Here is a 17,533-nt window from a genome sequence, read left to right as displayed (position 1 = left end):
GCCGTGCTGACGCAACACTTCCTGAGAGTGTGCTACGCTGATCAGCAACTGCTCCCTGGACCTCGCCTTTATGAGGAGATCGTCCAAGTATGGGATAATTGTAACCCCTTGCTTCCGAAGGAGCACCATCATTTCCGCCATCACCTTGGTAAAAACTCTCGGTGCCGTGGACAGGCCAAACGGCAACGTCTGGAATTGGTAATGACAGTCCCGTACCACAAACCTGAGGTACTCCTGATGAGGCGGATAAATGGGGACATGCAAGTAAGCATCCTTGATGTCCAGAGACACCATAAAATCCCCCTCTTCCAGGCTTGCAATGACCGCTCTGAGCGATTCCATTTTGAACTTGAATTTCTTCAGATAAATGTTCAGGGATTTTAAATTTAAAATGGGTCTGACCGAACCATCCGGTTTCGGTACCATAAACATAGTGGAATAGTATCCCCTTCCCCGTTGAAGGGGGGGAACCTCTACCACCACCTGCTGGAGAAAAAGTTTGTGAATTGCCGCCAACACTATCTCCCTTTCCATGGGGGAAGTTGGTAAGGCCGATTTTAGGTAACGGTGAGGGGGCGTCACCTCGAATTCCAGCTTGTATCTCTGAGACACAATTTGTATAGCCCAAGGATCCACCTGTGAGCGAACCCACTGGTGGCTGAAATGTCGGAGATGCGCCCCCACGGCTCCTGGCTCCGCCTGTGGAGCCCCAGCGTCATGCGGTGGATTTAGTGGAAGCCGGGGAAAACTTTTGTTCCTGGGAACTAGCTGCATGGTGCAGCTTTTTTCCTCTACCCCTGCCTCTGGCAAGAAAGGACGCATCTCTGACCTTCTTGCTCTTCTGAGAACGAAAGGACTGCATTTGGTAATACGGTGCTTTCTTAGGCTGTGGAGGGACATAAGGCAAGAAATTTGACTTCCCAGCCGTAGCTGTGGAAACTAGGTCCGAGAGACCGTCCCCAAACAATTCCTCACCCTTATAAGGTAAAACCTCCATGTGTTTTTTAGAGTCGGTATCCCCTGTCCATTGCCGAGTCCATAAGACCCTTCTGGCAGAAATGGACATTGCGTTTACTCTAGAGCCCAGCAGGCAAACGTCCCTCTGGACATCCCGCATATATAGGACCACGTCCTTGATATGTGCCAGGGTCAGTAGAACAGTGTCCCTGTCCAGGGTATCTATCTCCTCAAAGTATCCGTCCATGCAGCTACCGCACTACACATCCAGGCCGAAGCAATTGCTGGCCTCAGGAGTGTATAAACAGACTTCAGGATAGCTTCCTGCTTTCTATCCGCAGGATCCTTTAGGGCGGCCGTATCCTGAGACGGCAGGGCCACCTTCTTAGACAAGCGTGTCAACGCCTTGTCTACCCTAGGGGAGGATTCCCAGCATAACCTGTCCGTTGGCGGGAAAGGATACGCCATAAGTAATCTCTTGGAAATTATCACCTTCCTGTCAGGGGAATCCCACGCTTTTACACATAATTCATTTAATTCATGTGAAGGGGGAAAAGTCACTTCATGCTTTTTCTCCCCATACATATAAATCCTCTAGTCAGGGACAGGATTTTCCTCAGAAATGTGTAATACATCCTTCATTGCTACAATCATGTAGCAGATGGCTTTAGTCATTTTAGGCTGCAACTTTGCCTCATCGTCATCGACACTGGAGTCAGATTCCGTGTCGACATCTATGTCAACTATCTGGGATAGTGTGCGCTTTTGAGACCCTGACGGCCTCTGCGCTGTAGGATCAGGCATGGGTTGAGGCCCTGACTGTCCCAAGGTTACAGTTTTCTCCAATCTGTTATGCAAGGAGTTTACATTATCATTTAACACCTTCCACATATCCATCCAATCAGGTGTCGGCACCGTCGGCGGCGACACCACACTCAGCTGCACTTGTTCTGCCTCCACGTATCCTTCCTCATCAAACATGTCGACACAGGCGTACCGACACACAGCACACACACAGGGAATGCTCTGACTGAGGACAGGACCCCACAAAGGCTTTTGGGGAGACAGAGAGAGAGTATGCCAGCACACACCCCAGCGCTATATAACCCAGGGATTACACTGTACCTTAGTGTTTACCCCGTAGCTGCTGTTAAATATATCTCTGCGCCTAAATTTATGTGCCCCCCCTCTCTTTTTTACCCTCTATTGCACCTGTATACTGCAGGGGAGAGCCTGGGGAGCGTCCTTCCAGCGGAGCTGTGAAGAGAAAATGGCGCTGGTGTGCTGAGGAAGAAGGCCCCGCCCCCTCAGCGGCGGGCTTCTGTCCCGCTTTAATGTGTAAAAAATGGCGGGGGCTCGGGCATATATACAGTCCCAGACTGTATATATGTCTATTTTTGCCAAAAAGGTAATTAATTGCTGCCCAGGGCGCCCCCCCCCCTGCGCCCTGCACCCTACAGTGACCGGAGTGTGCGGTGTGCTGTGGGAGCAATGGCGCACAGCTGCAGTGCTGTGCGCTACCTTAAGTGAAGACAGGAGTCTTCAGCCGCCGATTTCGATGTCTTCATGCTTCTGCTGCTTCTGTACTTCTGGCTCTGCGAGGGGGACGACGGCGCGGCTCCGGGAACGGACGATCAAGGTTAGGTACCTGTGTTCGATCCCTCTGGAGCTAATGGTGTCCAGTAGCCTAAGAAGCGCTACCTAGCTGCCGTGAGTAGGTTTGCTTCTCTCCCCTCAGTCCCTCGTAGCAGAGAGTCTGTTGCCAGCAGAAGCTCTCTGAAAATAAAAAACCTGACAAAATACTTTCTTTTCTAGCAAGCTCAGGAGAGCCCACTAGGAGCACCCAGCTCTGGCCGGGCACAGATTCTAACTGAGGTCTGGAGGAGGGGCATAGAGGGAGGAGCCAGTGCACACCAGATAGTACTGAATCTTTCTTTAGAGTGCCCAGTCTCCTGCGGAGCCCGTCTATTCCCCATGGTCCTTACGGAGTCCCCAGCATCCACTAGGACGTTAGAGAAAAAGGGGAATGTATCAAGCCTTGGGGAGAAGTTGTCCAAAGCAACCAATTAGCTGCTGTCATTTATCTTGCAGAGCCTATGAAATAACAGCTTGATGCATCTCCCCTATGGTGATGCTAGGTGCTAAAAACAATCCTGGCATACATTATATATACACAGCTCCTAAGCACAACAATATCACGTTAGGGACTCTGAGTGAGGCTGATACATTATGTATGTAATGAGCTCAATGGAAAAATATGTGAATGTCATGGAGAATGAATGCAACCCCCCAAACCTGCAAGACAGAACAAATCCTGCCAGCCGCACCCCTCTACATCCAGCTGTACATTACATGAGATTACAGCACCACTGCAATGATCACACAGATCACACAGCCTGCTAGCCCCCCGGCTAATAATGCTGATGAACAGACAGCACCAGCCGATCACAGAATGACAAGATTATACAGAAGACATAATAAGCAACAAGGCAGAGGAATTCAAATTACTCCGGTCAGGAGGGCCATAGGTACGCTCTGTGAGGGTCATTCAGGTGTGGTTGTTCTTCCTACTCCTGTTGCAATGATTTGCCGTATGCAATTGCGATATGCTAATATGGGCAGCAGATAACCCGTGCTAAAGGACGCCCACCGCAACCGCATCTTTTGCGCATGGTGCCGCATGATTGCAGAAACATCGCTAACATTGTCGCACATCGGCTCGCCACGCAGAGCCCGAGTGCCTCTGAAGATGTTCAGGCTGAGCTGCTCTCCCAGGACGCACAGCCCCCTCCAGTAGCAAGTGTGATCACAGCTGCTAATGTAAGCACGCCAAGAAAGTGCTGCCTGAACGGCCATGACACGCCTGCATTCACATGGCCACTCCCCCACTCACTTTGTGACTAAAATCTTGCTGAGACTGCACTCGCGAATCACTCGCTGCGCATGCTCAGTGAGAAAACGTTGATCGATATGCGTACAACCATCGCTTTGCATCAGCAACTGAATGACCCCCAGTGTGCGCTACTGACGTCCCCGCGGACTCTGATGTCCATCTCTGCCATAAAGTTGCCTATCACTCCATTCCCGGAAGAAAACAGCACAAGGGCCACCAACCATTAGTTTATAAAGTCAGGATTGGGTGAAATATTTCTTCCAGAAGAAAACAGGGATAGCGGCTTTATACAGGCACGCCCCCTGCTCTTTACAGCTCCAGGATCGGGATAACGTATGCGCTGTGGAGTAATGTCCCTTATTAAATATCACTTTCTATGGCTTGTTCACTGGAATTGAAGCTATTAAAGATACATTTGTCTACGTTCCACTGCTGCATTGTACAGACACTATTCAGCACAGACCGTCCGCCATGTAATCTCTCTGTATGTTACTACTGTATAATAGGAGCGATTATCTAGATAACACGCGGGAGGACGGATGAAGCAGTTATATTGCGAGCAGCGGAAATGGAACATGTTTTGTACAGATGACGTCTGTAAAGCCCTGAGGGTCTCATTCACACTGTGCCATGTGATGCACTGACAGCGCTGGGCAGTTAGCTTAGCTTGAAAACAGCATTACTAGAAGGACAAAATGGAGGTGACAATTCAATGTCATTGTGTTCAGGAGTAAATGCATCCTAATCATCCTACTCTCCGTGGGTGACTCAGCAGAATTCCCACTGGCCAAAATGTTTTCCCAAGGTGACCGCAAATGCAGAAAAAACAGCGAACGACGAATAAAACCTTCTTTTGGTGTCACAGTAGATGTCTTAGTAGGCATTACAAATGGAGAAGAGCAAACCTCGTAAAATCCACTTTTTCTATGATTTATAGCTAATCAGAAAATCGATTCACCTCACACAGATTGTGGATTGTGTATTTGCACCTCACACAGGGCCTGACTGGACACAATGCCTATATTCCCGCAAATGGTCGATGTCTTTCAGCTGCGCATGCGTATAAGTAGCTGAGAAGTCTCATAGTGCATGTGTACAACAGTGTGTGGCAGTAAGGACTGAGACGCATAGCAATGATGGTGTTCCTGTATGGTGACGTGGGGGTGGCAAAACAGATGCACAAAGATGGTCTATGTTATGGGCATGATATGGTAGTGTCACATACTCTGATAGAGAAGCTACACCTAGCATGCGGCAGGTCCAAGATTTGGTGGTGCGTCCGAGGGTAGCATATGAAGACGCACCACATGGGATTGCTGCAGCTAAAGACACACAAAGTGGATGCCCCAGTCCTTGCCCCTTCAGGCCCACACTTGTACACTGAGGGGAAATGCTTTCACTAGCATTAGCATAAAGTCGCAGACGCAACTACGGCAACATATGCTAAAGCAGTCACAGCAGCAGCGTGCTACTCTGAATCAGCCCCAAAAATATGCAGTCAGAGCCGGCCCTGGGCATAAGCAATATAGATGTCACTGCTCCAGGGGGCGCACAGCAGTCACGGCAGCTGGAGCACCCATTGTTTAAGTGGCACCAGACTAAAATGTTGCCTGGGCCACCAAATTGGTCAGGGGCGGCTCTGTGTATAGTACCACAATATTAGAATATTACTATAATAATATATTATTTCTACAATTTCGAGCACTTTTCAGGCCTTTGGGCCTGATTCTGAGGTGCAGGAAGTTGCACGTGCAGCTGAGATTTCGTAGACAGCAGACTTGGGAAAATCTGCTAACGATTCGGACGCCGTCTTCTGCATAGAGACGCCCACTGCCCGCATCTCACACCCACCGCTTGCTTACAAAAGCAAACATGGGCCTCACTGAACCTCAGGAGCTGCCCTATGTAGTCTCAGACTGAGCGTCTCACCTACGACACTGGAGGCCTATCCAGATGTGTGTGGTTTCACAGTGCCTGACTATGGCAGAAAATGGTCCCGACTTTCCCCCGTTTTTCTAGCCACCTCTCGTTACCTCCCACAGACACTGACTACCTGTCACTCACAGTGTGTATGCCATCGCTAATCCACAGCCGCACAAGCGCATTAGCGAAACATCGCTCCACTGCATCCACCTCTGCATTAGGCCTACACAGTGCTTATATGCTAGCCTGGTGACCCACGGTGTTAGAATAACACCAGTGATGCCACATGTAACACACAATCACATGGGACATGCAGCGTCTGACCAGCGCTTGAACTTGCAGGCGAGGGATGGGGTTTAACGGAGGACGCTCGTCATTGGACATACCTGCCCTCACACTTCTGCAAGTGGTGGTGACGCGCACTCACGCTGCAGGCCAGCAGAGGTCACCATCAAGCAGTATACTGCCATAGGCGCTTTGTACTAAGAAACCTTTTATTTGTACTTTGAACAGAAGTGATAACATACTTAGAGCTGCAGGGAAGAGTGCTGGCCCAGTAAATCCTCTACTTCATAAGGAGCGCAATCAATTTCTAGCACCTGAGGCCAGGCAGATAAGCAGAACCTGCTCAAGGTCACACAGGGAGCTGATGGCAGGATTTGGTCCCCTGGTCTGCAGTAACATTACTAGTGAATGGCACCTGCTGCAGAAACTTCTAATCTACACTTAATACCAGCTACTTTAGCCTCTACTAACCGCCACCATCAGCCATGCACTGGGAATAACACATTACTAACATGCATCAGCAAATGCCACACAGGAGCGTAAGGAGAAAACGTGGTAGGGAAACGCTATTTCTAAGAACAAAGGGTTAATCAATATACCCAAAAATATGATCTTCTATGCACCAGAGTGTTTGTGCCTTAAAGTTACAAAAGTATTAAACCTGAAACGAGAGGCGTGTTCTAGAATATGTATAAAGGTCACGTTACAAACACATTTTTTCTTATGTTATGACATATAGGGGTAATTCAGATAGCTGCGAAAACGCTGTCATTTGCCGTGATATTTTCGCATCTACATGAAAACTGCATCGAAAAGCAGCGTTTTCCAAGTATGCGCACTCTCGCGATTTGTCCTGTTCATTTGCAAATGCCCAAACATGGGATTTGTGCAACAATTCTTGCCGCTAAAACCAGTAAAAAGTGTATGTGAAAATGGGGAAATCTACCTTCAATCCTAGTCTGTGACACAGCAGTTAGGAGCTGACTGGCTGGGACTTTGGGGGTCATTCCGATCCGTTTGCACACTGCTTTTTCGCAGTCGGAATGCGCATCCTCAGCGGGCGCAATGTGCAGGCGCGTCGCAGCCCTGCGGCGGGGAACGGCGGGCAGCGACTGAATTAAAGAAGAAAACGATCGCTGCCACGATCGCAACGTGGCTGACATGTGGAAGGCGTTCCGGGGTGGCAACTGACCGCTTTCTGGGAGTGGTGAGGAAAACGCAGGGCGGGTGTCTGACGTCAATTCCGGGACCTGACAGGCTGAAGTCATCGCAGTGGGTAAGTAAGTCCAGAGCTACTTAGAAACTGAACAAAATGTTTTTGCATAGCTCGGCTGCACAAGCGATCGCAGCCTTGCTATGCAAAAATACACTCCCCCATAGGCGGCGTCTAGTTGATCGCACGGGCTGCAAAAAGTGGCAGCGTGCGATCAACTCGGAATGAGGGCCTTTATCTCCATCTACTTTACCTCCATCCAAGGCTTAGTAAATAGACCCCAAAGCTGATTCTCCACATTATCGCTTTTCAAGCTTTCATAAATCTCCCCCTCAAAGATTCTAAGACCCACCGCAGCAAGGATTTATGAGAGACTACTTTCTCTGAGTGCACTGCAGAATATGTTGATGCTATGTGAATTAACAAAGAATAATGAGGGAAACACAAGGCCAATGCACTGTTAGCTAGTGACATCACTGTTAGTTAGTGAGATCACTGAAACACGAGGCCAATGCATTGTTAGCTAGTGACATCACTAAGACATGAGGCCAACACTGTTAGCAAGTGAGATATGAGGCCAATGTATTGTTAGCTAGTGACATCACTGAGGCATGAGGTCAATGTACGGATAGCTAGTGACATCACTGAGGCATGAGGTCAATGTATGGATAGCTAGTGACATCACTGAGGCATGAGGCGATTGTAACGTTAGCTAGTGACATCACTGAGACATGAGACCAATGTACTGTTAGCTAGTGACATCGCTGAAATATAAGGTCAATGCACTGTTAGTTAGCGACATCACTGAGACATGAGTCCAATACATATTTAGCTAGTGACATCACTGAGGCATGAGGCCAATGTACTGTTAGCTAGTGACATCACTGAAATACAAAGCCAATGCACTGTTAGCGACATCACTGAAACATGAGGCCAATGCAATGTTAGCTAGTGACATCACTGAGGCATTAGGCAAATGCACTGCTAGCTAGTAACATCACTGAGGCATGAGGTCAATGTATGGATAGCTAGTGACATCACTGAGGCATGAGGTCAATGTATGGATAGCTAGTGACATCACTGAGGCATGAGGCGATTGTAACGTTAGCTAGTGACATCACTGAGACATGAGACCAAAGTACTGTTAGCTAGTGACATCGCTGAAATATAAGGTCAATGCACTGTTAGTTAGCGACATCACTGAGACATGAGTCCAATACATATTTAGCTAGTGACATCACTGAGGCATGAGGCCAATGTACTGTTAGCTAGTGACATCACTGAAATACAAAGCCAATGCACTGTTAGCGACATCACTGAAACATGAGGCCAATGCAATGTTAGCTAGTGACATCACTGAGGCATTAGGCAAATGCACTGCTAGCTAGTAACATCACTGAGGCATGAGGCCAATGCACTGTTAGCTAGTGACATCACTGAGGCATGAGGCCAATGCACTGTTAGCTAGTGACATCACTGAGGCATGAGGCCAATGCAGTGTTAGCTAGTGACATCACTGAGGCATGAGGCCAATGCACTGTTAGCTAGTGACATCACTGAGGCATGAGGCCAATGCAGTGTTAGCTAGTGACATCACTGAGGCATGAGGCCAATGCACTGTTAACTAGTGACATCACTAAGGCATGAGGCCAATGCAATGTTAGCTAATGATATCACTGAGGCATGAGGCCAATGCACTGTTAGCTAGTGACATCACTGAGGCATGAGGCCAATGCACTGTTAGCTAGTGACATCACTGAGGCATGAGGCCAATGCAGTGTTAGCTAGTGACATCACTGAGGCATGAGGCCAATGCACTGTTAGCTAGTGACATCACTGAGGCATGAGGCCAATGCAGTGTTAACTGGTGACATCACTGAGGCATGAGGCCAATGCACTGTTAGCTAGTGACATCACTGAGGCATGAGGCCAATGCAGTGTTAGCTAGTGACATCACTGAGGCATGAGGCCAATGCACTGTTAACTAGTGACATCACTAAGGCATGAGGCCAATGCAATGTTAGCTAATGATATCACTGAGGCATGAGGCCAATGCACTGTTAGCTAGTGACATCACTGAGGCATGAGGCCAATGCACTGTTAGCTAGTGACATCACTGAGGCATGAGGCCAATGCAGTGTTAACTGGTGACATCACTGAGGCATGAGGCCAATGCACAGTTAGGTAGTAACATCACTGAGGCATGAGACCAATGCACTGTTAGCTAGTGACATCACTGAGGCATATGCACTGTTAGCTAGTGTCGTCACTGAGGCATATGGCCAATGCACTGTTAGTTAGCGACATCACTGAGACATGACGCCTATGCAATGTTATCTAGTGACATCACTGAGGCATGAGGCCAATGCACTGTTAGCTACTGTAGTAACATCACTGAGGCATGAGTCCAATACACTGTTAGCTAGTGATATCACTGAGGCATGAGGCCAATGCACTGTTAGCCAGTGACATCACTGAGGCATGAGGCCAATGCACTGTTAGCTAGTGACATCACTGAGGCATGAGACCAATGTACTGTTAGCTAGTGACATCACTGAAAAACAAAGCCAATGCAGTTAGTTAGCGACATCACTGAAACATGACGCCAATGCAATGTTAGTAAGTGAAATCACTGGGGCATGAGGCCAATGTGCTGTTAACTAGTGACATCACTGAAACACAAGGCCAATGCAATGTTAGCTAGTGACATAGCTGAGACATGAGGCCAATGCACTGTTAGCTAGTGACATAGCTGAGACATGAGGCCAATGCAATGTTAGCTAGTGACATCACTAAGGCATGAGGCCAATGCACTTGTAGCTAAATGCACTACTGAGGCATGAGGCCAATGACATTACTGAGGCATGGGGTCAATCCAGTACTCGTTAGAGTTGACCATAGCAGGCAATCAGGTTCTGCTCTGATTAATTTGATCTATGACACTTGTAGATCCGTGTGCGACTGAGTCTCTGAATCTGTATACAAAGTGATACAATGGCGCGGTCACTGCTTTTTTTCCGCGCTGAGTTTCTTTGTGTTTCGTATAGTGACACATTCGCACACAGATATACAAGTGCTGCACATCAAATTAATCAGCACAGTCTCCTCGTGCGTCCTAGTCCCATCACATTTTTGGTAAAAAAAAGACGCCTGACTCTAGCAAAGCTGCATGGGACCTGGCAGCTCACTCCAAAAAGGCATTTTGCGCTGCGTGGTGTATTGAGGCTAGATATATGAGGAAACATCTGTAACTGTGTAACTGTATATAACGATATAGAAATAATAATTAGGGTTCACCGATGCAAATGCAACTGATTGTTCTCCTCACAGACGACAGTATTAGCGAATAGTGCCCAGTTCGGTATTCAGATGCATTCAGATGTATTCAGATGCATGTCTGATTTGTTATGCTATGAAGGGGTTAATAGGAAACTCCCTTTCGGAAGCTGCAATGTGATACTTGGTGTAGCCTACTGTAATGACACTTCTCTCCTCTAACAAACAATTGCTGTTTCTCCACAGCAACCTTGTATTTATTTTCAATTAGCTGGAGGAAAACATACCTTTCTCCAGATCCACTGGGAATAAATCCAGCTTTTCCACGCGTTTCTCCAGCTCATATTCCGCCGAAGCAGCTACTGGGTCTACTTCATCGTTCCGCCTGTCGTAGTCTTCATTGGAATATGTGTTGAACACCTGTTTAAATATAAAAAAAAAACTGAATTTGATATTTTTCTCTAAACATCTGAAAATAATTTTCTTTACATGAAGAGGACATCGTTGTCCTAAGAGACACATTATTAGTTACTGTATAAACAATATTACCTATCATTCTGTAAGACTGACGGAGATACTGTAATGAAGTCAACCTGAAAAAGAAGTGTTTTATCGGTGTAGGGTTTACACAACTACAGCTGGTCCGCAACTGACCGCAACAATGTCCCCTACTAGACTGGAATGAAACAAAATAAGGGAAAAAAATCTTAGGGCCTGATGCAGAGTTGCTGGCAGATCATGTTGCGATTTCTGCGGATTCCCCAGTGCAAACATATGCAAATGCCAGTTAACGCATTCCCCTTGTGTACCACCATGTGATGGACCCTGTCACGCCCACTTTGCATATATGAACAATGCTCAAGAGCACTGGTGAAGTACTCCACCATTGATAGTCTAAAGGGCCCTACACACAGCGCGATCTGCCGCCGAGCGCGGATACGGCCGACGGGTGATCCGGCGGCGGGGGGTGGGGGGGTAAAGTTTCTTCACTCCCCCCATCACTCGGCTCCATAGCAGTGCAGGCAAATATGGACAAGATCGTCCATATTGGCCTGCATGCACAGCCGACGGGACACCAGCGCTGAACGAGCGCGGGGCCGCGCATCGTTCATCGCTTGTGCCTCCACACTGAAAGATATGAACGGTATCTCGTTCATTAATGAACGAGATCGTTCAAATCTTTCAGTCATATCGCCCAGTGTGTAGGGCCTATAAGTCTATCTGACTGTTTAGTAACCACGTTGAAGCAAAACTCTCTCATTAAACAAGACAGCCTCATTTTGGTTCTTTAAACCTTCACTCAGTAGACTACAGAGGGGGGACATTTGCAAATCAGGAATAAACATCCACTTTTAGTGCAATTAAAACACAGCGCCCAGTGCAGTGCCCCCCATCATGTGTAGCAACCTCCCTCAATATCTTGTCCTGGCGGCGCCATCTTTCTGGTGATAGATTCAGAAAAATGGTATTTGCACATAAGAGATGTTTTATAAACCCCCAAGTGTTTGCTAGCTCCTGTGCGGAGCCATATTTTCTAAAATATCACCAGGAAGATGGCGCAGCCAGACGAGTACAGGGTGGGAGGTACCAAGTGGGCAATACCACAGTGATCCATCCCAGGTGCAGGGAATGCAGCGCTGGTCCCCGGGACAGGCAGAACTGTGATAACGGTGCATGTGTGCCATGTCGGGAAAAGTTAGTTCTTCTTTAATCCATAACAAAATAAACTTGTTCACTCATGAAAATAGAATAATTAGAAAGTGTTTGTTCTGGCTCAGACCTCTAGAAACATTTCTTTCTAGCAGTGAAGGTCGCAGCGAGGCTGTAGGTAGGGGGCAAAGCTTGCCAAATTAGTTCCCTGGGCTTTGGCCAATGTGTCAGATGGTTTCTTATAAAATGCATTGAAACAGCTACAGATTGATATTCATTTATAGCAACATGGTGCCCAGGGGACTATCTCATTAAGAAATAGACATTCTCAAGACACAGTAGTCTTAAGCCATGATATAAAGCCGCCGTAGTGCCATTTACCCACACAGAATGGAGGGATTATTATTGCAGCACGCAGTGGCCAATGATGAGTGTTGCAGAAACCAGAAGCAGGCCCTCCAGCTGTTGTGGAACTACACATCCCAGCATGCCCTGCTTCAGTTTTAACATGCCTTTATGGAAAAATTGTGGCAGGGCATGCTGGGATGTGTATGTCCACAGCAGCTGGAGGGCCGTAGGTTGCAGACCCATGGAATAAGTAATGCAGCAGCATGCATAAGCCTCTGTAATCATGCTGTCTCTGATAGTTGTATCTCTGGAGCCATTCAATTAACGCTGGGCCTCTATTAAAGGTGGACGCAGTGCTGGCGTTTGCACAGATGAGCGGCTTTTGTACTAAGCATGCATCTGAGTTGTACTGCGCATTTGCCGCAATGGCGTTTACAGTGTGAATAAGGACGCTGATTGATAGTGATTGCTTGGGGGAGAGTAGCGAATAATACGCAGGTGTTTCACAACAGTTTCAGGGGCGTATAGCAGCCAGTGACTGTGTCTTTGGGGGCAGTGTCACTGGCGGTTTAGTTGCGACGGCTCTGACGGTGCAACCGATGTTTGCCCAATGCTATGTCTTCGTACGCAGGCGGCGGTTCTGAGAAGCCAGCGCTGGGTGTTTCTATACAAAAGACGGCAGCTGCAACATTTGGCTTTCTTATCTGATCCGCTGCGTTCAAAGATGCAGCAGCGACACGATTAGCGCCCACCTCTGAATCAGGTTCTATATTTTTAGGTTCCAATTAGTGCTCCAAATTGTTTTAACCACTTATACGACGATTTCTTCTCCACAAAACCGCTCAGAAATTGTCAGGGTTTTTTTTTATTACTTAATAAAGTTTAAAAAGTGTTTTCAATATACTTTAAACATTTAAAAAAATATTTAAAATCACCCCCCCCCCATATCTATAGGCCCACAATATAAAATAACTCCGCCCAACACCACCATTGGCAATAGACCCCCCAGTGGTCTTAAATTCTTAAAATAGTACCGCAATACCCCCTTAGTAATAAAAAAAAAAACATGGTTTATAAACCCCCCACCCAAACCTTTTTCTGCACCTCCCCCCCTCCCAATACATTATGACCAGGGTATTTTTTTCATATATATTTTAAATGTTAAACTTAACCCCAACCCCCCCCCCCCCCCCCGCTCAAAGTTATGCCCGCCCCCCACGTGCATATACCATATCCCCACTTCCCCATGCAGATAGCGTAGCAGAGTGTGTGCAGGCGGGACTGCTGATTTCGGCACACATAGAGATCAGCCAAATTATGCAAGGAAGTGAGGAACAAATGTTCCCCTCCCTGCACTGTGATTTCTGGAGCATGCGCACCAGAGTACTGGTCGCATGACATGCTGGGATGCGATTTGGGTAGTGATGTCGGCAGTCAGAGACCGCAGCATCACTCCAGGGGAACAGCTGGTCGCATGTGCCGAGACCAAGCCAGGTAACAGACATCTGGCTTTGGTCGCATCACTTGCAACCATGCCAGGCAAGTGGTTAAAGAGATTCTCACTGGTTCATCAAAACAGTTTTAGGGGGAATTAAATTAGCTGCGGTAATATACTGTGGGCTAATTGATCCCCCAGGGCTATTCAATTAGACCCCGAAGGCAGTGTGCAGGCTGCACTTCACAGGGAATTCTTCCCAAAAAGAAAACCCCCGATAAAAAGTCTGTTTTCAGGTGCCGCAACCATGTTAACACATAGGCCCGGGAATTTATCACAGATTATTTATGGGTTAACCCCCCAGAACAGATTAATTTAACAGGCGAGAAAAAGGGGCTCTAATTGAATAGCCCCAGGCGTTAAAGTTTGTGGCTATCCAATTCCTTCTTTAAAACTTTGTGAGAAATCATTTACAAGACTATACAAATGCCAGTGAAATCCCAGAAAAGGTGAACAAGCTGTTTGAGTTAATCTGGAAGAGGGAAAAAATCAAATTGACAGCCCAGATCCATTAAAGGGCATTCCCCAGAAATCCGTCTGAAAATGCTGGGAGTTATAGTTCAACAAGAGCGGCTGTGATGAAAGTTGTTTAAATAACCATAATCTCAACCACACACCTAGGAGATTAGAGGAGACTTGTGCAACTAAATGACCTCAGCAGCCGTGGAATTATTTAGGCAGCAGAGCTGTCAGTCGTTGCCATCATTTCTTGCCATAACATGACACGGCATTTGAAATGTCAGGGAGCGGATCTGGATAATGAAATTTAGCATGGGCATTGCAAGGGATTAAATTAATATACGCCTGACAAATCTTCCAAATAATGTAATAACTGGAGTTCTTTGAAAGTAAGAGGCAAGAGGCGAATCTTAGAACCTGAAGGAAACAAGCTCAGGACAGAACTTCACACATACATAATGGGGTTTTATTGCCGTCACTGCCTGTTATGTTATGACTTGTCATTTTCCTTGTGGTCTCCCTGCTATGCTGGTGAATATTAGCAGGGAACACGCGGCCTATCTGCAGAATGAATGAACTACTAGGATTTTGGTTTTCAAATGACAACTCCTAAACACAAACAGACAAAATATGGGTGGTTGGCCAGAAGGGTGGTCGTTACGTGACCGGAGGCCAGGAAACCGCCGGTCACAATACCGACGCCGGAATCCTGCCCCCTTACAGTCCCGACAGTCGGCATTCCGACTAACAGGGACTATTCCCACTCGTGGGTGTCCATGACACCCATAAGGGTAAATTTACTAAAATGGGAGTTCTATTTAAGATGGGATGTTGCCCATAGCAACCAATCAGATACTCCTTCTCATTTATCTAGCACCTTCTAGAAGATAATACCTGGAATCTGATTGGTTGCTATGGGCAACATCCCATCTTAAATAGAACTCCCATGTTAGTAAATTTACCCTATAGATTGGGAATATAAACTGTGGCGAGCACAGCTCACCACCGAGCCCGCAAGGGGCTTCGTTCCGCTCACACACACACACATTCCCCCCTGCCGGTCAACTGCAAGCCAGATGTCCGGCGTCGGTATGGTGACACATACCCAACCCGGCCAGAATATATACCCTGAATATCTGTACAGACAGCGGTGACCAGTCAAGTCCATGACATCATGAAGACAAACTACAGTAGTAGATTTTGGGGGAGATGTATCAAGTCTTCTGTAGTAGCTAGCATTTTTCAGGTACATTGTATAAAATAATAGGTAGGAGCTGACTGCTTGCTATGGGTAACTTCTCCATATGTCCACATCTTCACACTTCAGAAGGTTTGAACTGTCTCCCCCTTAGGGGTTTATTCATAAAGCAGTGAAAAGGGTGGAGAAGTGAGCCAGTGGAGAAGATGCCCATGGCAACCAATCAGTGTTGAGGTAACATTTATAAAGTGCATTCTATAAAAATAAACGTAGCAGTTGATTGGTTGCCATGGGCAACTTCTCCGCTGGCTTACTTCTCCACCCTTTTCACTGCTTCATGAACAGACCCCGTAGTTTACAACACATCATGATGTCATCAGTGACTGGAATGTGAAAGTCTCATAAGTAATATAATTTTATTTATATAGTGCTTTTCTCCAGTGGGACTCAAGGTGCTTTACAGAAACCATGAACATAGAGGTGAGGTAGCCATTTTGTGTCATCAGTTCCCAGGATTGTTAATCCTACCCATAAAGGGACCAGGTGAGGTGGCCATCTTGGGCGCGCTACATAGGTTACAATGGGCAAAGTAGGCAATGCCTAAACAGGATGACATGTAATGGGGGAACTACAGAATACTAAAGCAAGCTACATGATCCTTACAAAATCATATCAGATCCATGTATAAAGGGGTTCAGTATGAATGACCGTCGGATGGGATGCTGGCGGTCAAAATACAGACGCCGGGATCCCTAAGGTTGCAACTCCAACAGGGGTGAGTTTAGTATGCTAACCCCTGTCCCCTACCCCTAACCCTCTCTTCCAGCAGCCTAACCCTAACCTCCCCCCTTAGTGCCTAACCCTAACCTCCCCCCGATGGTGCCTAAACCTAGCCCCCCCTCCCCCGCAGCCTAACCCTAACCCCCCTCCTGGTGCCTAAATCTTACCTCCCCCGGTGGTGTCTAACCCTAACTCCGCCCTGTCCGCAGCCTAACCCTATCCTCCCACCCCCCCAGAGCTCAAACCTAACCCCTTCCTTCCCCCCCAGTGTTGGTTAAATCTAACCCCACCCTGGCAGTAACCCGAGATCGGCCTGTATACTTACAATGGTCGGGATCCTGGCTGTTGGAGTTTTGTCGTCGGTATCCTGACCCTGTCTGGAATTTCCGATGTCAGGCTTTTGACAGGTGTCGGGATTCCGACAGCCGGGATGTTAACCGCATCCCGTATCAAGCGCTAAAGCGTATAATATTATACAGTGAGAGTGCAGTCGTACATGTGGCCGCCCAACAAATACTATAGGATTCCTTGGATAATGTTATCTATACAGCTCTATGCATGAGTTTGGGCCCATCAGACTGACAATTAGAGGGGTGATTAGTTGTTGTTATTATTATTATTATTATTATTATTATCATCATCATATTTATTATATATATTAGCCCTCATTCCGAGTTGTTCGCTCGCTAGCTGCTTTTAGCAGCATTGCAAACGCTAGGCCGCCGCCCTCTGGGAGTGTATCTTAGCTTAGCAGAATAGCGAACAAAAGATTAGCAGAACTGCTACTAAATAATTCTTAGCAGTTTCTGAGTAGCTCCAGACTTACTCACAGATTGCGATCAGCTCAGTCCGTTTAGTTCCTGGTTTGACGTCACAAACACACCCTGCGTTCGGCCAGCCACTCCCTCGTTTCTCCAGACACTCCCGCGTTTTTCCCTGACACGCCTGCGTTTTTTAGCACACTCAGCCTGCGTTTTTTAGCACACTCAGTTACCACCCAAAAACGCCCCTTTCCTGTCAATCACTCACCGATCAGCAGTGCGACTGAAAAGCGTT

At 47.2% G+C, this 17,533-nt stretch overlaps 1 protein-coding gene across 2 annotated transcripts in view; it reads right to left on the bottom strand.

Moving 5' to 3' along the window:
- The window catches only part of PPP1R9A (protein phosphatase 1 regulatory subunit 9A), a 367,558-nt gene that overhangs the window by 210,138 nt on the left and 139,887 nt on the right, over nucleotides 1-17,533 (bottom strand). For both annotated transcript variants that reach the window (XM_063921405.1, XM_063921406.1), the window contains exon 3: nucleotides 10,835-10,967. In XM_063921405.1, coding sequence (XP_063777475.1) covers nucleotides 10,835-10,967 — 133 coding nt within the window. The remainder of the gene's footprint in view (nucleotides 1-10,834; nucleotides 10,968-17,533) is intronic.

The sequence above is a fragment of the Pseudophryne corroboree genome, chromosome 5, assembly GCF_028390025.1.
Source record: "Pseudophryne corroboree isolate aPseCor3 chromosome 5, aPseCor3.hap2, whole genome shotgun sequence".
Classification (NCBI taxonomy): Eukaryota; Metazoa; Chordata; class Amphibia; order Anura; family Myobatrachidae; genus Pseudophryne; species Pseudophryne corroboree.
Note: the sequence above shows the minus strand (reverse complement) of the source record. Positions and strands in the feature narration are given on the sequence as shown.